Source organism: Solenopsis invicta, chromosome 12, assembly GCF_016802725.1.
Source record: "Solenopsis invicta isolate M01_SB chromosome 12, UNIL_Sinv_3.0, whole genome shotgun sequence".
Lineage (NCBI taxonomy): Eukaryota > Metazoa > Arthropoda > Insecta > Hymenoptera > Formicidae > Solenopsis > Solenopsis invicta.
This window is the reverse complement of record NC_052675.1, coordinates 5,069,152-5,093,488: the sequence shown is the minus strand read 5'-3', so window position 1 is coordinate 5,093,488 and position 24,337 is coordinate 5,069,152. Positions and strand designations below refer to the sequence as shown.

Genomic DNA, 24,337 nt, shown 5'->3' with positions numbered 1-24,337 from the left:
ATTGTTATGCTGAGGATGGTCCAAAGCGGGGTCAAAACGTACGTATACTCTTTTAATTTTCAATTTTATTTATTTTAGTTTATTATTCCTTTTGCATATATAATAAAATTTGGATAATTTAAGAGTTATATTTGTTTCCTAATAATTTTTTTTGTAGAATCGATTGGCGCAATCAGTTTTCCACTACAGTCAACTTTTAATAATTTGCATATAACAATTAGTTGCAAAATTGAAATTTTTTAAAAATGCTTCTTATATCAGCAAAAATCCTTTTTATGATAATGTTTTTTCATGGTCTGGTGCTTTCAACTTATTTTTTGGCTATTTTTGCTAGTCTAGCTATGGACTTTAACGGGTTAATGATCCACATAATGTCTAATGGACATCTATAAAGATGTGTAATAGAGGTCCAATGGACGTGCGCAAAGTGAAGTTATAGATTTCTAGTGACTATCCATTGAAAGTCTAATGGACGTCCACTGGAAAATCCGAATTTTCATGGCAGACGTCTAATGGATGTCCTTTGGCGATTTTTGTTCTATGTGTGTTCTTGTTAATTTAATTTTTATATCGCTTTAAACACTGCGTTAATGCATTATACGAGGTGTGTTCAAAAAGTATCGCGAATTTTGTGTTTTTTCAAAAATTATTTATTTATTCATGAATATCTATTTTGTCCCCTTCAAAGTAATCCCCATGAGATATTATACACTTGTGCCAACGGTTTTTCCAATCTTCGAAGCACTTCAAAAAATCATTTTTTTTTATCTTGTTCAGCTCCTCCTTCAGTACGTCTTTATCTCGTCAAGCGTAGCGTAACGTCGTCCTTTCATGGGCCTCTTCAATTTAGGGAACAAGAAAAAGTCATACGGGGCCAGATCTGGGGAATACGGTGGCTGCGGCATCATTAGTGTGTTGTTTTTGGCCAAAAAGTCGCGCACAAGCAACGATGTGTGAGCAGGGGCGTTATCGTGGTGCAAAAGCCAATTTTTGTTCTTCCACAAATCCAGGCGTTTCTGGCGGATTGCTTCGCGCAAATTGCGCATAACTTGCAGGTATGTCTTCCTTACTTATTGACCGTTCTACCCTGTGGCAAGAACTCATGATGCACCACGCCCCTGCAATCGAAGAAAACTGTCAGCAGCTTTACAGCCTCAGCCGAACTTGGCGCTTTTTCGGTCTTGGTTCGTGCAGCAACTACTTCAGAATGGATTGAACTGGTTCATGCAGCATAAACCAGATTCGTCACTAGTGACCCTCTGAACAAATTTGAGTCGTCATGGATAAAGTCAACATCTCGATATGTAATGTTCGTAACGATGCTGTTTTTGGTCGCAATTGAGCAATTTTGGTACGAATTTCGCGGCGACCCGTCTCATGCCCAAATCATTGATAAAAATCGAATGGCACGAGCCAATCGGTATGTTTAGGTCCTCAGCAACTTCTCTAACGGTGATTCGACGATTGTCCAATACCATTTTCTCCACTTCATTAATTTTTTCGTCTGTTGTTGAAATGCTCGGGCGTCCGGCACGCTCTTCGTCGTTCACATCTTCTAGGCCTTCTGAGGACATTTTGTACCACCGATAAACGTTGCTTCGGTCCAAGGTAGCTTCTCCGTATGCCACAGTCAACATTCGGAATGCATCCGCGCACTTAATTTCGTTTTTCACACAAAATTTGATACAGGTTCTTTGATCCATTTTTTTGAATAGGTAAAAATCGAAGACGATCCAAAACACGTGCAAGCAAAGCAGCTGTCAACAATTAAGTGAACATTCAAAATGGCCGAGCTTGTCGGCATAAGTGAGAGACATGAGTACCAACATAACGCCACAAAAAGATCGAAATTCGAATATACGTAACCCGCGAAAATTCAAAATTAGCGATACTTTTTGAACACACCTCGTAATTATAACGCTGTCAGTCTTTGGTGCCCTTCGCAAATGTAAATCTTACTTTAAAAAGAGAAAAGCAGAAACTGAATACAGGCGCTACCATAAGTCAAAGCCTAGAAAGAAGCCAATGCTGATGGCGATTACATGATACCAATTGGCGCTATGTAGTTATACATATGGATGCAGAACGAATGACGGTATGCTGTAACTCAAGATATCAAGAGGCGCGGTCGCGTCTCGTGCCAATTCAAAAAAAAAAGCGAGAAAGACCGAAGCCTCTTTTACGCGAGTTCAAGCATAACGAGATTATTAGATCTCAGCAACGGCTGAACCGATTCAAAGTCGTCTCATTCGATAGCTTGGGAAAAATTGCATATATAAAAGTGTTTTTATTTTTTCTCTCCGTGCCGTACAAGCGGAGATATCGCGATGCAAATTCTAATCTCTACATTTTTCTGTAAGATACGTCTCCTTGGTCGTCGCCCTCAGGAATTCTCCCTTTCACATTTTCGACACAGTGTGGCGCTCGCTACTACACTATCAGTAGAGTCCCTAGAAGTAGAGAGTCTGGACATCTCGGGGTTCCACGTGATTGGATACACGTGATTGTGCACCTAAAATGGCAGCACCAATACGGATCCCTGTTTAATCCTCTTTAGCCAATGCGATAACAGCATACAACACGTTCAAGTGCAACGATAAACATACACACACATAAAGCTCACGTACATACACTGACATAATCATCACCGACATTTTAGGAACAGATGTCCAGACTCTCTACTTCTAGGGACTCTACACTATCAGCATCTATGCGGTCACGTGATGCACCATGTGATGTGCATCACGTGACCGCGATCATGATTACGCGTATGACAGGTTTCCTAACCTGTAACCTGAATCGTCAATAATATCTCGGTTTGCGGGGCAAACGACACATTTTTCTGCCGAATTCTTTCGCGTGGTGCAAAAATGCGTTGAATAAGCCTATTATTAATGAATATGTGCAGTTAAAAATATATATTTTGCCTTAACTAGAGTCAATATTATTATATATTATACTCCTACGAGTGCTACGTATAAAATTTTTCGAGTGTCATAAGAAGATATGATTTACAAAGTGCACATGAATATGGTAATGAAACGAGGTTAATTAGATCGGATGCACCTTATTAAATCTATTTTTATCTTGCTATCTTTCTCCAATGCATATTTACCTTTCTCAACAAAAATGTAGTTTGCTTTCTCGGGTCTGCCTCTAAGTCATGCTTTTTTAATTCTAGCCTTAATGTAAATGTATATTTTTAATGAATTGACGTTTGAAACAAGTATCAAATAATTGAATAAAGATATAAAAATTATTCCAATGCCTGGTGTACGTGTAATTTTACAAGTTGAGTCTTAGAGGCCTCAACGCTGCATGTACTTTCTGGTTTCAGAAATTTGTAATTGGATTAATTAATAAGTAAGGTAAGTACATTTTGAATCCTGTTTATTAAAAAAGTTAATAAAGTAAGTGTAACTTTTACAATGTATATAGAGTTTACTAAAAACTAGTTAAAATAATACATGATATTAAATATGCTCGCTGTGTTACAAAATGAATTATTTTTTATAAGAAAAAATATCTTATAAAACGCTCAGAAATATTATTAAATATCAGGTAACAGCAAGATTAACACATATTATTTATTTACAATTAACATTTATTTTGTAACACAGCGAGCATATTTAATATCATGTATTATTTTAACTAGTTTAGTGAACTCAATATATATATTGTAAGAGCTACACTTAACTTTATTAACTTTAATAAACAGGATTCAAAATGTACTTACCATACTTATTAATTAATCTAATTACAAATTTCTAAAACCAGAGAGAATACGCAGCGTTGAGACCTCTGAGACTCAACTTGTAAAATTACACATATTTTTATATCTTTATTCAATCATTTGACACTTGTTTCAAACGTCAATTCATTCAAAATATACATTTACATTATGCTAGAGTTAAAAAAGTATGACTTAGAGGTAGACTTGAGAAAAAGCAAACCACATTTTTGGTGGAAAAAATATGCATTGGAGAAAGATAGAAAGATAAAAATAAATTTAATAAGGCTCATGCAATCTAATTAGCTATGTTTCATTATCATATTCATATGCACTTTGTCAATCATATCTTATGACACTTGAAAAATTTTATACGTAGCATTCGTAGGAGTATAATATAATATTGACTCTAGTTAATGCAAAATATATATTTTTAACTGCATATATTTATTAATAATACACTTATTCAACACGTTTTTGTACGAGACAAACGAATTCGGCTGAAAAAAGTGCATAATATGTAATCTTGTCTATACAAGAGACATATTATTTATTGTGGATGGGAGTTGAGGTTAATTATATTCACGTAAGCAGTTTTTGATTTGCTTGGTGTGTATATATATATGTATGTGTATATATATATATATATATATATATATATGTATGTATGTATGTATGTATGTATGTATGTATGTATTGCGCGCGCGCGCGCGCGCGCGTGTGTGTGTGTGTGTGTGTACACACACACACATTATAATCTTACTTGTAAGTTGAAATCATGGCATCACAAAAAATAAATATATTGCTTAACACTACAAAAACGCGTGATATCAGTACAAACTTACCTTTTCAAAAAAAGGTAAAAAATAGGTGCCAATTTATGTGTGTGCGCGCGCACCTTATCTATAATTTTTTTTGAAAACTCAAGTGGTACTATTTTTTAATTCAACCTAAATGTATTTTTTCCAAAAAATGTATGAAATCTTTAAATTGCGCCAATTATAAAGAGAATATATTGCTGTTTGAAATAACTGTTGTACTACTTTTAACGAATAAAATGCAAGTGATAGCATATTTATTTTTTAAGTAAAACCCAAGTAGCGGTATCTTTAATTCTTTTTTAAATAAAATTCAAGTGATATTGTGTCTGTGTATTTTTATTGAAACATTTTTCTGTTCTAACCTAAGTGGATGTACTTAATTTAAAGAAGTTTCAATGAAATATGTAACATTTAATCTCAAAGAATTAAACAGAAATGAGAATGTTTTATTAAAATAAAAAATTTTTAAACTACAAAAAATTGGCGCTGCTAAATGTCTAACTATAATCTAAATAAAATGTTGTAAAACAGCAGCGCCAATTTTTGTAGTTTAAAAATTTTTTATTACAATAAAACATTTTTGTTTAATTCTTTGAGATTAAATGTTACATATTTCATTGAAACTTTTTTAAATTAAGTACATCCACTTAGGTTAGAACAGAAAAATGTTTTAATAAAAATACACAGACACAGTATCACTTGAATTTTATTTAAAAAAGAATTAAAGATACCGCTACTTGGGTTTTACTTAAAAAATAAATATACTATCACTTGCATTTTATTCGTTAAAAGTAATACAACAGTTATTTTAAACAGCAATATATTCTCTTTATAATTGGCGCAATTTAAAGATTTCATACATTTTTTAGAAAAAATAGATTTAGGTTGAATTAAAAAATAGTACCACTTGAGTTTTTAAAAAAAATTATAGATAAGGTGCGCGCGCACACACATAAATTGGCACCTTTTTTTTACCTTTTTTTGAAAAGGTAATTTTGTACTGATAATAACATACAATAAAGAAATTGGAATTTCTACCTGAAAATTTGAAAATAATTTTTGAAATATTAAGAGGATGCTATAGAGACGGGAATTACCGACACATTACAGTGTTCATTAATTTTCGAATTGGCTCTACAGATCACAAAATCCTTTTACAGAATAAAAGTATGCACCAAAACAAAGTGCGGGCTGGTAAATTTTACGAGAAAATCTAACAAAAAGTTAAAAATTTATTTATTCTCGGCTCGTGGATCTGTCAACCGAGGTTAACTTTTGTCATTTACTAACGTTCTGTACCTCGTATGTATGAAATGAGACCAGGCCGCACTTTAGAAAATTCTAACGAACAACACTGACTGTGTGTCATTCCAGTCAAAAGCCTAACAAAAAAGTTTAACATATAAACAGCTGTACGTGTACAAATTTTGCTTAGCGCACGTAAACAATGGCAAGCAGACTAGTTACTGTAGTTGATAGGTTTTTTTGTAGATGGCAAAATAATCGAAAAACAAAGACAGATCTATGTGTTGGACACAGAGCGATAGCCTGGTCTCTCTCGAAAAATAATCTGCAATGCCGACGTCGAGGAAGTTCTTCGGTCACTATAGCATCCTCTTAAGGGGTATCAGTACTTCTCTAACACTTTATATCTTTTATTGCATTTTCTTAGTCGATCTCAAGAACTTTTCAAAACACTATAAGGAAGTTATTTTTTATTAATTGTAAGTACTTTCTAGTATACTGTAGCTTTCAAACAACTTTAAAAGTATTTAAGGAACAATAACTTTATTATAGTGTTTTGAAAAGCACTTGATATCAGATTATGAGATCAAAAGTAGGGTGTTCTATTTTAAAAAGTTGACGTAATCTTGACCTGATCTTGGCAATGTCACCCAAGGTTAAATTGATAAGATCAGTAAATAGATCTTTTTGAGCCCTACAACTTTTGTCTGAAACATTTTTCTGTAAGACTTATATTTTCTGAGTTATTCAGGGATACTGACCTTCTTTCCCTATCCTGTATACAATATATGTATATATACTTATTCAATTTATGAGTAAATTTCATTCTCTTAGAACTTTAATCGCAGCGTTGTTTGAACTTAGACTTTTTGGGAAACTTCACATACAAAGTAAATAACCACGCCATCATTGTAAGAATTCTTAAAGAAGCCAATTGCATCAAATAAATAAAATTTACATAAACAAATACAATTTCTTCTCCTTATCTTGGAGAATGCCGATCTCTTCATTCCCCCGATCCTCCACATATTCGGCATCCTCGTAAGCGTACTACAGAGAGTGGAATTATAGTTCGCGGTTGGCCCGGTAACGGGCGTGCGGTTAACAAGTTGACCGTACTTGGTCAGAAGAGAGAGAGAGAGAGAGAGAGAGAGAGAGAGAGAGAGAGAGAAAGGGGAGGATAACGTTGAATAATGTAAAATTTCATTTCGACACGTCTCCGTGTCGTCATCGACGGCGTGCCGTTGATTCGGTGTTTCTGTGAAACATTTAATGCTCGCGGAATTTCCCATGCGATTTCCCTCCGTGCCATACGCGGCACATAGACCAGATGTGCTCACTCGCTTGCCCGATCCCACACGACCGTCGATCGGCGAAGGCGGAGAGAATTAAGAGAAGACTGGAAAACCATCCGGAGAACACGTCCGCTCTTTCCACGATTCGTGCCTCGAATTGCGACGAAGACAGCGACGGCGTGTCGAAAGGGAGGAAAAAAATTGCCTGTGTCGAAGAACTACGTCAAGAGTGCTGAATACGCCCCGTGTCCCACTCAACGATCCTTATCTCCATTTCCTAACGCGCAACACTGTCTACCTTCTCGGACAATGAAAGAGACAACGCTAGACTGTGTGTTGGAGGAAAAAAGGATAGAAGAGAAGTTGAAAGCTGATGGAAAGAATGGAAAAAGAGAAAGGGGCTAGAAGGGGAGAGTTGAAAACGCCAGTGAGCCGCGCTACGGATTAACGAGACGCCTCGGCTGCGCCGCTGCAACGACGATGCACTCACCGGATATCCGGTGCGTCCGGACGGCTCGTGAGATATTCAACGGAGCGAATATCCGGACAGATTAAGCGATTCTTCTTTTTTCACCGCGATCCTTTTTCGTCTCTGCCATTGTTCTTCGTTGTGACGTTTCACGAGCGAGAAATTTTAACGCAAACGACAGTATTGTAACTAACTATAATAGATAATTTTACATCTGAAATGAGTTAACTAAACTTTAGACGGTCTAGCGACGGTATATAAAATGCATTCCCGAAAAAGAACTCCCCGAAGAGATCAATGATAGGTCGTCTCATATTTATGTTTAAAATTGAATTTAAGTTGTTGTTTGTCATGGTGTAAAAAGAAAGGTGAATCATTCCAGTAGATGCGCAGTAGACTAAGAGTAGTGGGCGACAGTCAGCTAATCACGCTTTGAGCTTTTATGCGAAAGTCAATATGGCTGCTCATGTGAATAAAGTTGTCACGTTGTCACATTGAATGCGACTGTATTATTGTTTATTATAATCGTCTATCGTAAAAATCAGTATTTTTCATCGCGATTAAAATACCAGTGTGATACTGAAAATGTATAAAAGATGCCAGTGTGTTGCGTGCAAAATTGCAAAAGCCGGACTGGTCGTGGTAACAATATAATGTTGTGTTATTTTCTTAAACAGCATGATTTGAGGAGACAGTACTTGTCAAAGCTTGTCAAAGAAAAAAAGATTTAAAACTCAGCTGTGGTGAGTTTCCGTTCCAAATGCTTAATAAATATAATTTTTTCATATTTTACATATATATTTTAAATTCATTTTTGAAACTTTTAATCAGCGCGTTTAAGTAAAAGCTCAAGCTCTGATTGGTCAAGATTTTAGATCTCCGCCATTATGCGCATTGGTTCACCTATCTACTATGTCAGTTGTATAATACTTACAGTGAAACTGCTTTTTTGCACGCATGATCTTCTTCAATCGCATTTATAAAATTTAATCAGAAACAAATCAATTTCAATTAATAAATACATTATTTGTTTAATAAATTAAATGTGTTACCTTATGTGTATATAATATGAGACAGCAAGTCAGCGTGTGGTAATGTCAACGATTAAAGCCATACAAAGAAAAAAGTTAATAGATTTCAGAATAAATCTATACCAGCGTGTGATTAAAACTTATATGGATGATTTTTATTTGTCCTACAGCCATTCTTCTCTACTCTTTATTCTTATTTGTCTTATTAATCTCGTCTTATTAATAATCTTATAGAGCAGGTTAACAATTAACCATTAAACACATCGATCCCGTAAAATACGTAAACATATTTACCAGTCTGGGAGACTTTTTCAGAAGCTTTGAGAAGCTATAACTTTAGTTCTAATATATATTTTTCAACAATATTTGTTTTCAAATAAAAGTTTCGAATCTCAGAAATGTGACTGCACAATCGGCATTGTCGGAATTTTATTAATTTATTGTAAAGTTATAAAGAAAAAACCATTAAGCAAAAATTGTTAAAAGATCCACTTTTCCTTTAAAAAAATCATATCTTTACAACAAAAAACTTTTAAGAACTTTAAATTACGGTGTTTTAAAGCTAAAAAGTCATACTTAAAAAAAAAGAAATTGTATTTTCATTCTTTTTAAAAAGTATAATTATGTAACAAATAGAATATAAGGTATTTTTAGTTGTCTAAAAATTCTGTTTAAAAAAAAATCATATCTTTAGAACAAAAAATTTTTAAGGACTTTACAATACAGCGTTTGAAAAACTTAGGAGTCATACTTTAAAAAAAATTATGTCATTGTTATTCCTATTAAAAAGTATAATTATGTAACAAGGAGAATATGAGGTATTTTTGTTACTTTATCTGCCCGACATAAAAAGCATCGCAGTTTTTACACAAAATTTTGTATACTTATTGCATTATTGTTAGAAACAGTAAAGTTTTTTTTTTATATATATCTTTTTATAAAATTATTATTGTTGTCTATTCAATTTAAAACTAATTAAGAAATAGTCTTTCTTATATATGGCTAACAAAACTATTCTTGATACACAATTCTAATTTACAAGATAGCCATGACCCTAATAGTATCAGGGATGTTTAACTCATATTCAATATTATTCATTTTACTATTGAACAATTCCTTGATTCTTATTTTCATTTTATTGAAGATAAGATCCAAATGATATCCATTATCTAATAAAATATTTATAAGATTCAAATTTTTTTGTTGATTAATCGGGTGAGACAGTAATCGACAAAACTATAAATAGTCATTTCAACAGTAAATTGTAATCTTTTATGTAGAGAAAAAGAGAGAGTAAGAGAGAGTTGTAAAATACTATTTTGTTTTTTGACAACAACTCATCAAATACTCGTATTAACACAACATAATCTTAATTATAGAGTTCTACCCGTCACCTTGTAAAAAGCTCATTGGATCTATAGACAACGAATGTAATTTACAATTTACTGAAAAGAGAAAGAAGAATGAATTTGTGGAATAGCAGGAGGATCGTGGCATACTAACAGCTAATATCATAAAAGCACTTTTATTTATAAAAAAAAGTATAAATTAATGATATTTTGTAGATTTTACACACAAATAAGTGTCATAAAACAAGGTTTCATGACACAAACATTTCATAAAATATTTTATAAAAAAATTTAGTTTAATATTTTTTGTTTAAAATGTTTTAAAATAAAACTTAAAACTTTTTAAAATAATTTCTTTGCTTCTAATAAACGTTATACAACAATGAGATTGTAAAATCGCAAGAGAGATGCTCATGGCAAACGACCATATTCTACAACCACAATCCACATATAACATAATTTTCTTTGCCGAATTCATATGCACATTACGACACACATTAAATTCAATAATGTTATTTGAAATTCACATTCAAGGCCTTAAATTAGACTAAAGTTAAAATAATAACATATAACATACTTCTCAAAATTACGTAGAGAGTATATACCAGTATAAGTATTTACTATTTGAAATTCAGTTTTCGTATAAACACAACGAACACTAATGACCAGTAACCATTCTGAAACACCTAATGATTGTAACAAAGTAATTTTAACGATTGCGTTTAGAATTCAACGAAAATTATACAAGATATCATAATATTCCCAGATATATTCCACGACCGTCGTCTTTCCTCTATATTTTAATTTACTAATCCGTGTTATTTCAACTCACTGTCACTGATAAAAAAAAACTTTGTTGCGAAAAGAATCGCGGTTTTAACATTCACTCTTTGAAGAATTTCGTATAAATTTTTTTTCAAAGAGATAAAAATCTATTAAAGAAAGGTATAAAACAAATTTCTAATTTTAGGATTAAAATATAAAGAAAAACAATTGTACCTTGTATTATTGAAGACTTCATCCAAAGCGTGTCTCAATGATTGTTCAGTTAAATCATTGTACGAAACTACTATTGCAGCACCTCTGTTTGCCGCAGCAAAAGAATTGTGAAACTGATCACCGTACATCGGCATCAAGACCATCGGTAGACCCACATATACCCCTTCTGAGAGACCGAGAAGTCCACCGTGACCGAAGTAACACTTGACATTCGGATGATCTGGAAATATAGCAAAACAATAATTATGAATAATAATATTAAGGAACATAATTTATGTATTCATAATTTTCTTCTATAGAAAATCTGTTAAAATAAATTTTTAAAAAGCAAGAAAAAAGTTTGCCCGACTTTCTTTTGCAAATTGCACATTTTAAACAATAATGAATATATTACTGAAAATTTTAGTTCATTTTACATGTTTGTAGTTATTATATCGAACACTGGTTTGTTTATATTTTTTTCTTTTATAATTTTATAATATTTTCCTCGTAGTGCAACTTTAAACATAAAATTTAATGCAAATTAATAATTATGAAATCTTTAACTACAATATTGATAGATATTTCATGAATCTCTTTATATCTTCTCTAACTTTAAAGTAGAAAAAATAGCGTCAGATGCTACAAATCTAAATATACACTGATAAGATGTAGACAGACACGACCACAAAAATTCCTACGGGGCCGTATGAACTCTATCCTACTGTGCCAGTTTTGGGGTATTCAAATTTTTCAGACACCCCTTTTGTTTTAAGTTGCGAAAATATTAATTATTACAAAATATGAAACAGTATTAAAAAAGGAGTTTGGCAAGAATATCTGTAGTATATTATGTACATACTAAAATTATTATACATGGTTCTATTTAGAACCATGTTCAGATTCACATAATAAAATTGTTCAAGTTATAAATATCTTAATTACCAGTATCGCATGACATCTAATTTTTGATCAAAATGTTTAGCTCAATAGTTAATCAGAAACGTTTTTTTTTCTTTCTTTACCAATGTAGCGAATTTGGTTAGACTGCACTAGTACGCACTGATGCACATTAAAGCCCTTGTATATTGCTCTAACTTTGTTTAAAAAGTAAAAAATAAATACCTTAAATCATAAAATACGTATATTACTAAATAGATCTAATAAAATGTTGATTGAGTCTATCACATATTTAATCTGTTTATATATTCATATTAAATACATATCTTTATGTCGAGTTGATTACGACGGTTTTAATGTGTATCAGTGTGCACTAGTACATTTAACCGAATTCGCTATTAGTATTCAACTTTTATTTTTACATCAACTGTCCTTTTAAACTGCAAATCAGTCTTTTATAGTATGATAAAATTCTACGTTTATTATTTTCTATGATACAATGTTAAGTATCATAGAAAATGTTCTACAGGGATAAAAGTATTCAATGTTTTAATATATTCTCACATGACTCTCCAACTTGTGGGAGTGACACTGTGTCGACTCTTTTGATGATGTACTGTGTGGACGTACATCATTCAAAATGTCTCAACCAATTTTATTAAATAGATTTAAAGATGGCTCGAAACAAAGCCAAAACATGTAATTTTGTAATGAATGTATATAAGATGTACTTGTCATTTTGGATAAATATATACGCTTACAGTTAATTATTTATTAGTCCAGGCATTTATCTCTGACTGCGACACTCTTTATTAAATTATTTTTAAATCTTAGAATTCTTTGTGTTTTTATTTTGAATATTATAAAAACTGCTATATTATTTGATAAAAGACACTTAAATATTCATATTTTTCATTTTTTACATTTGTTTAAAAAACATTAATTATCATAAAAGAAAAATAATATGCTAATATTGGTGACTTTTCTCTATGTAAAATTGTGTTTTGTAATGCTTGTAAAGATTAAAAAGTAGATTACAAGTTAAATCAAAATTTTTAAATGTACTAATAAAAATCTATAAATATATAAATATTTATGCAAAAATTTATTTGGATCCACTTAAGTTTAAAAATTATTTATCTAAAACTATAACAAAATTATAGCAAAATATGGTCATTTACGCTGCATAAGTCATTATAAGCCAAATTATTTATTGTATTGTGCTTTGCTGCTGATTTTATTCTGTTCTTTGTAAGAACAAAGTTTGGGCATTTACAACTAAAATTTTTTATTATTTGGGGTGAATGTAGAAATGCGGCGCACCTTAGAAAGTAAAATATTTACTACAAAAAATGTTTTAAATGTGATAAAAAAAAGGGAAAAATTAAGGTTGAATATCTTGTTTATCATTGCCTATTTGTGTAGAAGATTTAATAACATTTTTACTGCATAATACATGAAATTATTGTATTTTAAAAAAAGTTTACTTACGCCGTATTATACAGCATATTGTGTAATGCATTACAATTTACACATTAAAAGATCATTATTATTGATACAATGTTCTAATTTTATGTTGAATTTTAGTTGAACAAAATTCAAAAAGAGAGAAACGTTTATCTCATTCAATTATTACTAACAATGAGCATACCTAAAGCTAAAGAAAATTATCTATAATTAAAAAATTTTCTGAATAGATTACCAATATAGGATTAAGGCCGGAATAAATATTTTATATATATTATAATTATACATGATTATATTTCAAATATGTCCATATGTATTAAAATACATATCAATCATTATATATAATAATTACTAGAAATTATGAGCAATCGTCATATATAATTATGCATCTTTTATATATAATTATACACCTTTTATATATCATTATATTTATATCAAAAATTGTTTCCCGAGAAGTCAGAAAAGTTTTAACAGGTTTTCATTGTATAAATTTATATTATATAAAAAATCATTGACGTAATCAGAAAACACGTTTTCAAAATTCTATATTATACATCTTATTATTTCTTGAATGTGAATATCTGACGACAAAATATGACAAAAAGAATAAACAATAACATTAATTTTCCAGCAAACATACTTTCTTTTATAGCACATTCTATGGTGTAAAAAGAAAGGTGAACCATTCCAGTTAGAGTCCTATATAAAGAGAAAAGCGACATCGAACCCCCACCACAACCTTCAGTATCCAATTGAGTCCTCCACCGCCATTTTGGGACCGCTCTAACGTCATCAAACACCATACGTATCATTCTGCAAACAGTTGTGTTCACAATATGGCTGCTCGCTTAGCCAATCAAGTATCAATCAGAGCTTCAGACATCAATGTCGCTTCTCTCTTTACTATATATAAGACTCTAATTTCAGTGGATGCGCAGTAAACTAAGAGTAGTGGGAGACAGTCAGCCAATCACGCTTTGAGCTTTTATGCGAAAGTTAATATGGCTGCTTATTTAAATGAAGTTGTCACGTTGTCACATTGAATGCGACTGTATTATTGTTTATCATAATTGTCTATCGTAAAAATCAGTATTTTTCTTGTGATTAAAATACCAGTATGACACTGATAGTGTACAGAAGATGCCAGTGTGTTGCGTGCAAAATTGCAAAAGCCGGACTGGTCGTGGTAACAATATAATGTTGTGTTATTTTTTTCAAAGAGCATAATTTGAAGAGACAGTAGCTCAAAGTTTGTCAAAGAAAAGAAGAAGATTTAAAACTTAGCTGTGGTGAGTTTATGTTCCAAATGTTTAATAAATATAATTTTTTCAATTACAGAATAAAACGTAAGAAATGCGAGTCAAGCGCGGTAATTGGTGCGTCAATGCTAACATGTACAATATATTTAAGATTTTAATTTAATCTTTTATATTTTACATATATATTTTAACTTCATTTTTGAAACTTTTAATCAGCGTGCATAAGTAAAAGCTCAAGCTCTGATTGGTCAAAATTTTAGACCATTAAGCGCATTGGTTCATCTTTCTACTTACACCATGGCACATTCAATAATGTGACAGTCCCCCGGAGTGAACATCTCCACGCTTGCTTCAATTTAAATCTACCACCCCACTCTCCCATTTTGAATGGCATCTGTGCTGCGTTGCCCGCGCAAACATTTTTCAAAAATTATTTTTTCAAAAATTATTAATTATTACAATTAAATAGATTATTATATATACAGTGTAAGGTTGCCGAAATCGCACCACTTTTGACATAAAGTCTTATAACTAAAGAATTATGAGGAATATTTTTATTTTTTTTACGTCATAATGAAGTACAACATTCCCCTTTCATATTTATTTATTTTTTTCAGAATTTCATGTATTGTCATAAATTTTTAGGTAACAATTTTTAAGAAGTCTTTAAATAGTGCGATTTAAGCAACTAATCTCCTAACTCGCACCACAAGTTAATTTTACTCTTTCTGGAGTAAAACGACACTTTTTTTGCTAGATTCTTTCTTTTCGAGCAAAAATGCCTTAGATAAGCATAATTTTATTAATGTTGGAGAAAAATATTGTAAACTAAATATAATTTTAGTCATGATAATTTATCAATAATATTGTAATAATATTGTTACATTAGGCAATATTGTTAAGGGGATGCTTAACATGGTCCTTTTTTACCGACTAAACACGATTAATTTTTGCAGACAAAATTCTTGTAATTGCATTTACAGATTTCAAAATCCTTCTCGTCAATGAAAGTATAGACATTAATGGACCTCATAGTAATTCACTTTATGCCGAAAACGTTGAATTTATATCTTTTTTATCTAATCTTAACTGGCTCTGTAATCTAGAGTGTCAACGGGTGCCAAATATTCGCTTCATACAAATATTTAACGGTCTTTTCGTATAAAGTGAGTGTACTATGAGTTCCAAATTAGATGCCGGAACAACGTAGATTTTTCAAAATTTGGCTTAGAAGTCTAAAAAAAAAGATTTTTGTCTGCAAAAATTTGTGAGCATATGTCCGGTTCGATGCCGGTATATCTCAGCTGATTGCAGCAGAAGAAAGAGACAATTAGTTGCCCTGTATTTTGACAGATGGCAGTGTTCAAGTCGGACGAAGCAATCGATCAGTTTATCGATCGATTGGATTGAATCTAAGCTAAGCGATAATAGGTTAGGTTTCCTGTCAAATACAACTTTGCAAGCAGATTATCTGCTTTGGCTTGAACTTCTTGGCATTCTGCGTTTCGAAATTCACTGTTAGTACTAGAAATCTATAGTTTCGTATACTGTAGACGTTACCTATAATGTAGTTTTACAATACTAACAGTGAATTTTGAAACGCAACCGTAATACAAAAATAAATAAAGGATAGACTTTTTTAGAGTTGATTATTTTGTAGGGTAGATTCGGAACATCAACTGCATGATCTCATACCTTTCTCATAAATTTATTCATTTTTAGAATACAGATTTCACATGTCAAAGCTTGAACATTTTATACAGAACACTTATTAGAAAATGTTAATTTTTTAAATTCCCTCTTTATTTTTTTTTAAACGTGCACTATCAATTTTTTGCTCTGGACGCAGAACCTGTCGTCTATTTATGACATCCATTTTTCAAAAGAAATATATTCATTACACAAAATTAAAGAGTAAATGACAAAAGTATCATAAATTAAGTATCAGGCTATACACCATTTATACATTTACAGATATGTACCGTAGAAATCTTACCATTCGAAAGTTCGCGGATCGTATACAGTTACGCTATATACTTGGTACGAGAGATTATTGCATCTCATTACAATAAAAATCATTACGAATTGATTGATTCATAATAATTCATGCTCTTAGATTTCGTAGAATCTAAGAGCACGATTGATACATCAGCACATATGACAAGTGCACGCACACTTTGCGAGGATCCCACCGTGCGCATTACTTAGTAAATTCATACGAATGGCAAATTGAAAACCGAATATGGTGCATAGTCTGATACTGACTACAGTTTTCGCTAAAGATAACATAAAGTAAAATAAGAAAAGTATAAAGAAAGAAACTCATTTATACATAGTTTTTATTTCTATCGATTTTGATGAGTAAATATTTTTATTTTATGAATAAATATTTTCAATACAGATACATTATTATTATTATTACACATGTGTATAACCGACTATTCAAGCATTCTTGAGAAAATGATAAAATACTTTCAGCAGCTATAGTATCAATACGGAAAAAGAATTGTAAACGGACCTCTCTGAGGATGTTTATGATTCTTGACTGTTATGCTGAAGATTTCAGGTTCGATTCCTCGGGACAAGATTTTTTTTTTGTAAAGTGTAGTATTAAAAAAAATCAATAAATTCAAAAATGCTTCTCTACAATTATATTAACTTCAATTTCGACACAAAAAATATGTCACAATTTTAATACTTTTTTTTGACGTTCCTCATTGTAAATTTTTATGGCGACTATATCTTTTGTATTCTTGAGAAAATTTAATTGAATTGATAATAAAAGAGCGTTTATAAACTTACTAATATTTTTTAAAAATTGTTATATATATAAGTTGTAAAAATAATTTTTATATCATACTAATTTGACACAATTGTGTCAAAATGACATTAAAATGAATCGTAATTGATTGAAAAGTGACTTTTAATGATCATTATGTAGTCACTTTGATGTCATTTTGATGTCGTGATGACTCCTTGTTCTGCTTGGGTAGTCAATGTTTTTCCACGCATGCAAACTAACTAGTAATTCTTCTTCGTAATGTTACTATAGGTGCTAGAAATATTTTATTATTTTCTCGAGAATGCCTAAATAGCCGGTTCTATGATTTCGCTGTATGTAGTAAATTTATGAATGAATACTACATAATCATGAAATTTTTGATTAGAGATCGCCGAGTCCCCGCAATATTGAAAAATTTTTGTCCCATAGCCAACAAAAACGAGAATATTTTTTAGTAGAAAAACCCTAATAGGATGTAACAAAGCGCCTAGAACGGCGCTCCGTGCACGCTAACTATCGTCGACCATACACGTGTACTCGATCGACATCCGTAACGGCGAGGACACCGCGGTTGTCATAAGTCTACGTTACATTATGCTTTCTCTCTCAACCCAGCGTCAAGTAAGAAAGATGCGTGAGGAGCTCTACTGTCTTTTTCTTTCTTAAGCAGTCTATTCTTCTCGACCTATCCTCTTCTGTCTCGAGCGTTCTTGATTTCTCTCATTACAAGCCGGCAACACTGCACAAGCCGGCAACACTGCACAGCTTAGCGAAACGATTTCAGATTTTCTTGTCGCGGATCAGAGTTGCAACGCGCGCGCGCGCGCGCACGCAAGCGACGTATTATTCTATATACATTTTTTACTTTTATATATATATATATATATATATATATATATATATATAACATATATTACATATATTACATATATTACATATATTACATATATTAGTAGGAAAATCTCGATAGGACAACATTTATTATATTATATGACAATAAAATCTTGCATAACAATTTTAATCAGCAATTATGTAGGTACATTTAGAAAAATAGATGTAAAAGTATTAATGTTTTGTAAAGCATTGATAACTGCCGATGTAATTTCAAAATAGTATTTTGACAAAACTATGACAATATATATCAATTTTATATCATGATATATTTACAAAATTAGGAAAAATTGATAAAAAATATAGCTACGTTATGGATGAAGCACTTATAAATATAATCCATATACATGTTTACAAAAATGCTTAATTCTTTCAAAATTACCATTGTAAGAATAATGCAGTATGAAATATATTACAATTTAGTATTGAAAAAATAAAGAAATTAAAAAATGCTTTATTTGTATTAATTAAATGGAAATTGGACATAGAACATATGTAAAAATTGTAACACTTCTTTTGACGTTCAAACACTCATTGTAAATTTTCATGGCAAATACATATTTCGTGCTCTTTAAATTTTAATTCGATTGATAATAGAAGAGCATTTTTAAATTTTCTAATATTTTTTCAAAATGACTTACTTAGTGTTAAATAATTAAAAATAGTTTAAAATATACATGTAACAATTTTAAAAAATCCCACTAACTTTTATATAATTCTACGTACATTATAAATAATTATATGTACGTATGTATAAAGAATAATTTTTTTACAATTTTTACAATATCTGTGATTTCATTTGTCACATTCTTCACTAATTTATATATATATGAATAATTGTAAAAAACATTATTTTTGATACATCCGTAAAAACAACTATTTATAATGTATGTAGAATTATATAAAAGTTAGTAGGATTTTTTAAAATTGTTATGTAACGTATATTTTTTAAACTATTTTTAAATATTTAACACTAAGTACGTAATTAGAAAAAAATATTAGGAAATTAAAAAATTCTTTTCTATTATCAATCAAATTAAAATTTTTCAAAAACACGAAAAATGTATTTGCCATGAAAATTAACAATGAGTGTTTGAACGTCAGAATAAGTGTTACAATTTTTACATATGTTTTGTGTTCAATTTCAATTTAATTAATAACAGAACAGCATTTTTTAATTTCTTTATCTTTTTCAATACTAGATTTACAAAAAAAAAATTGTCCTAAGGGATCAAACTTGGAAACTTTCGGCGTATAAGCCACGCATTTTACTATAGAGCTACATGCCCAACTTGACACGTCTTTTTTCGTAACGGTACTATAGGTGCTAAAAGTATTTTACTATTTTCTCAAGAATGTCTGAATTGTACTACAATTTGTATGAAAATTACAATCCTACTGCCGCAACGCGCGAGCGTGTACTGCCACTCTAGTAGTATGGCATCTGATGGCATCTTTGCGGTGTGCTTCATGCCGTTTGTCGCTGGTAGAGTTCTTTTTACACGTACGTCTGAGTATTCGTGAGTAACCCGCAGTGAAATAAACGTTCAGACAATATAGTTGTTATCGTTGCATGGTACGGATTAAGATAATTTACTCCGCGCGTACTTCTGAGCATCATTTCTTTCTCCTCCCCCCGCCCCTCTCTCTCTCTCTCTCTGTCTGTCTGTCTCTGTCTCTTTCCTGTCCTTCTTGTTTCTTTCACGTCTCCATCGTGACGCGTTGTCACTCGTGGTCACTCGCATTCACCGTATCGTTCCCGCGCAATAGTTTGAGGTTATAATGTAGAGGCAGTAGTCAGTTCGTACCACAATAGTGGGCGACCACGACAACGGTAGCGGTAGCGTCGTTGTCGTCGTCAGTGATAATAAGAATAGTGGACGACTACGACAACGGTAACGGCAACGTCGTCCTCGTCGCCGTCGTCGTCGTCGTTAGTGTTGGTGATAATAGCTAGTGAACGACTATGACAACAGTAGCGGCAGCGGCAATGGCGACGTCGTCACCGTCGTCATTGTCAGTGATAGTGATAATAGTGGACGACCACGGCAGCGGCGACAGCGACGTCGCCAGTGATAGTGATAATAATGGACGACCACGGCAGCGGCGACGGCGACGTCGCCAGTGATAGTGATAATAATGGACGACCACGGCAGCGGCGACGGCGATGTCGTCATCGTCGTCGTCGTTGTCGTCGTCAGTGATAGTGAGAATAGTGAACGACCACGACAACGGTTGCGGCAGCGTCGCCGCCGTCGCCGTCGCCGTCGTCGTCGTCATCGTCATCGTCACCGCCGTCGCCGTCGCCGTTGCCGTCGTCGTCGTCGTCGTCATCGTCATCGTCGCCGTCGTCGTCGTCATCGCTGCCGCCATTGCCGTTGCCGTCGTCGTCGTCATCGAGAATGCGGGCGCGATACGCGAGACCCGTCGCCGTTGCCGTCGCCGTCGTCGTCGTCGTCGTCATTGATAGTGATAATAGTGATCGACCACGACAACGGTAACGGCAACGTCGTCCTCGTCCTCGTCGTCGTCGCCGTTGTCGTCGTCGTTAGTGCTGGTGATAATAGCTAGTGAACGACTACGACAACGGTAGCGGCAGCGGAGGACAACGGGAAGCCGCCGTATCGTCTGCGAAGACGAACTACGTTATGTAAGAAACCTATAATGAGATATCAAAAGGTTTCTTGCTCCATAGACCGGTAAACCGTTCTAATTATAATTACATTTGTAATTACTGCCAGAGGCGTTTTGTGAGCTGGCTTGTTATAACAAAATGCCACAGCTGTAAATCGTGCTGTGGATAGTTATAAACAATTTTTGATTATTGCCAGAGTCATTTTGTGAGCTGGCTTGTTATAACAAAATGCCACAGCTGTAAATCGTGCTGTGGATAGTTATAAACAATTTTTGATTATTGCCAGAGGCGTTTTGTGAGCTGGCTTGTTATAACAAAATGCCACAGCTGTAAATCGTGCTGTGGATAGTTATAAACAATTTTTGATTATTGCCAGAGGCGTTTTGTGAGCTGGCTTGTTATAACAAAATGCCACAGCTGTAAATCGTGCTGTGAATAGTTATAACCAAATATCGGAGGCGTTTGAACTATCTAATTATGACACAATACTATAAGTGTTTATCATACGCATATAATTTTTATAAAACGCTGTACTTCATTGTACTACTTCTCTTCTCTTTTTGTTATGTAACAAAAAGAAATAGAGTATCTGTCTAATAGAGCTCATGTGAAAATAGAAGAGAAACAACGCTTATATGATAAATGTCGATAAAAATGTTGGTATTATCGATATTTATCATTTTTAGTTCTGCAGAGATCCGCAGATGTCGCATTTAGTTCCACAGAAGGCCGCAGATGTCGCAGGACCATTAGAGTCTAGACCGACCTCGATTGAGTTCGCCGGTCACTTTAGCATCCCCTTAAAATGTATGCTTGTATGATTATTATATTTGATTTTATATTTATAGCCACGATCAAAGCAATGGTGCGATTTAAGAAACTAAGGCATGATGCGACTTAAGAGACTAAAGCATTTTGTAAAATTTTATTTATTTAATTTACAAATAAGAGTACAAAGTTATTTGAACTTTGCTAATCTAATTTTAATAATAATGTGATCATTACAAATTATCGAAATTTTGATTATTTATTTTACCTTTTTTGCAATCAAACTACAAAATGTGTTAAAAAATAGCAATAAAGTTACCATTTTTCTAAAAATATTAATTACAAAATTTCTATTGTTTTTAACGTGTTGAGTTCAATAAAGGATAACGATAATGTTGTGTAGTTCTCAAATAATCCTGCAAAGAGTGTACAAGTACTGTAATTGAGTTTATACGCAATATCAGTGGTGCGATTTAGGAGCCAGTGCGATATCGGCAACCTTGTCCTATATTATAAATGTAAAAAAGTATAAAACTTGTATAAATATATGATTAAAAATTCCGTTTTTTTTTTAAATAATACTATAATGTCATGAATTGAAAAAATAAAATTATATAAATTTATTTGAGAATCAAGTATTATAAGAAAAATATGTCAAACTTAGTTGATAAAAATAAAAAAAAGAGTGTTGTTCTGAAATTGTGTATACATCTCAGTTAAATTTAATTGACTCCAATAACATTAATTTTCGAAATTTTCAGATAATGCAAATTGTTACAATAAAGATGCACCGTTTTGCTTCCTGCGTCGCGTTACCATTTTTCTTAAATTAGAAAAAAAATAAACCTAAGAAACCTACAGTTAAATTTTAATTTCGATAACTTTTAACTGCATAACCGTAACATTATTAAAATGCAGCTGGACAAATCAATTATGAAAAATCTCAAGATTAGAAAATTATCTCACCAGAATAATTTTGTAAAAATAAAAGTTAAAGTGTGTAAGTAAAAGAGAAGAGGATCAATTTATTTAGTTTATGGCCTGGAATCAATTAAAGCATTGTTCCAATGATATTATTGACATTCCATGAAGTCGCATCTTTTTCACAATCTCTTTGGAAGTTGTGACGGTTCAATTTACAAAGCTCTGGTGGATAGCGACTGCACATGCAGGAAATATTCAAATGGCAATTTGCACTAAAAATGTCAGGGTCACAGAGTACTCATCCATGTAATACACGTAACGTGGCCGTTATAAATGACTCCGATCCTAAATGGAATTGCCAAGAGCACCTAATCTTCCGCGTGCGCGAATGCGCGCGCGCGTGCAGCAGCACTTAATTGATTAATTACGCATACATTCGCGCTCACACGCGCGCTTATAACGAAGAATCTATAATTTACAATGCAATTAACAGGCGAATTACGGATTCAACTCTGTAATTCGTAATTGATCGTGACGCAAATTACGAGTTTAATTCATTAACAACCGCGTATTGCGTCGATAACGGTCGCGGTTCGAACATCCGAGGTGTTGAGGCAGATAAAGGATATTCCTTAACAAACTGTATCTCATAAATTAGCATCAAATACATACGTGAGAATGTTGCTACTTTTCTTGCTACCATTATAATATTAATATAAATATGTTAGCTGAAATTTCATATTTCTAGCAATATGTAAAAAGAATTAAAAGAATATATAATAGAAAATTGGCTTCAAGGGTTTTACCACTTAATGTAATCGTGGGATAGTGTCCCCGAAATTATTATGAAATATATTTACGAAATGGTCGTGTAATCATTTTGCAATAAAATGTAATCATGAAATTAGATGAAATCATTAGAAATCACCAGAAATCATAATGAAATCGTATGAAATCATCAAATATTATTTGGATTTCTGTTATTATTGAAAATCATGTAATTATTATAAAATTTGTTATGAAATCATGAAATTAATGCAAGCTTTTGATTTTTGTTATCAATTTTTGTCTAAAAATAGTTATTAGAGAGCACATCATGCTATTTCTAAAAAAAAGATTATTAAAAATTTTATGTTTCTTTTTAGAAAAATTTTTTGACAATTACGATGAATTTCTATAGTCTTGAAGTCGGTAATCAAGTGTATATCTATTTTCTAACAAGCAAACCTACCCAGTGTTACACTCCGATTTTGATGAGCTTTGAATATGTTGTATTTTAGGTCAAAATAAAAAACACGTACTTTTTATACAAGCTCATACGCACTTTTAGGGGGTGAAACACCCCTTTTAAAAAAATCAATTTTTTTCTTTTGAAGCGTATATCGTCAAAACTGTAAGAGATAGAGAAAAATGTTCTAAATGAAAGTTGAATGGTTTAAAAAATAATTTATAAAAGTGACAAAAAATATTTAAAAAAATTTGTTTTATACTTTCCCCTACCACATACTTATTTTTTTCAAAATTTTTATTTTTTTTATATACAAAATAAAGCTTATTTTATTACAAATTCAACGATATAAAATGACGTTATGTTCCGACATTCTCATGTTCTAAAAATAATTAAAAACTTTTTTACGCATAGTACGCGCACCTGTTCGTGCGCTACGGAAGTGTCCCCCTCCAATTTTGACGAGCCTTTAATATGTTGTAGTACAGATAAAAATATGGGACACGTATTTTTATATACAAGCCCAGATGACTGTCAAGAGGGTAAAACACGTTCTTGAAATAAA

At 32.2% G+C, this 24,337-nt stretch overlaps 2 protein-coding genes across 3 annotated transcripts in view; both read right to left on the bottom strand.

Moving 5' to 3' along the window:
• Positions 1-24,337, bottom strand: part of LOC105199864 (UDP-glycosyltransferase UGT5) — a 187,387-nt gene that overhangs the window by 95,789 nt on the left and 67,261 nt on the right. For both annotated transcript variants that reach the window (XM_039456254.1, XM_039456253.1), the window contains exon 2: positions 10,940-11,159. In XM_039456254.1, coding sequence (XP_039312188.1) covers positions 10,940-11,159 — 220 coding nt within the window. The remainder of the gene's footprint in view (positions 1-10,939; positions 11,160-24,337) is intronic.
• LOC120359284 lies at positions 20,076-20,561 on the bottom strand. The gene is made up of 2 exons (XM_039456255.1): positions 20,366-20,561; positions 20,076-20,313 (listed from the first exon to the last, which is right to left on the bottom strand). The coding sequence occupies exons 1-2, from the start codon at positions 20,555-20,557 to the stop codon at positions 20,182-20,184; spliced, it is 324 nt and encodes a 107-aa protein (XP_039312189.1). The 5' UTR covers positions 20,558-20,561; the 3' UTR covers positions 20,076-20,181.

Excerpts from the sequence above, each read along its gene's own strand:
- LOC120359284 (XM_039456255.1), bottom strand. The coding sequence starts at position 20,557 with ATGACGATGACGACGACGACGACGACGGCAACGGCGACGGCGACGGCG. Across the intron at positions 20,314-20,365 it reads TCGCCGTCGCCGCTGCCGTG|GTCGTCCATTATTATCACTA; the intron begins GTCGTCCATTAT and ends GCCGCTGCCGTG.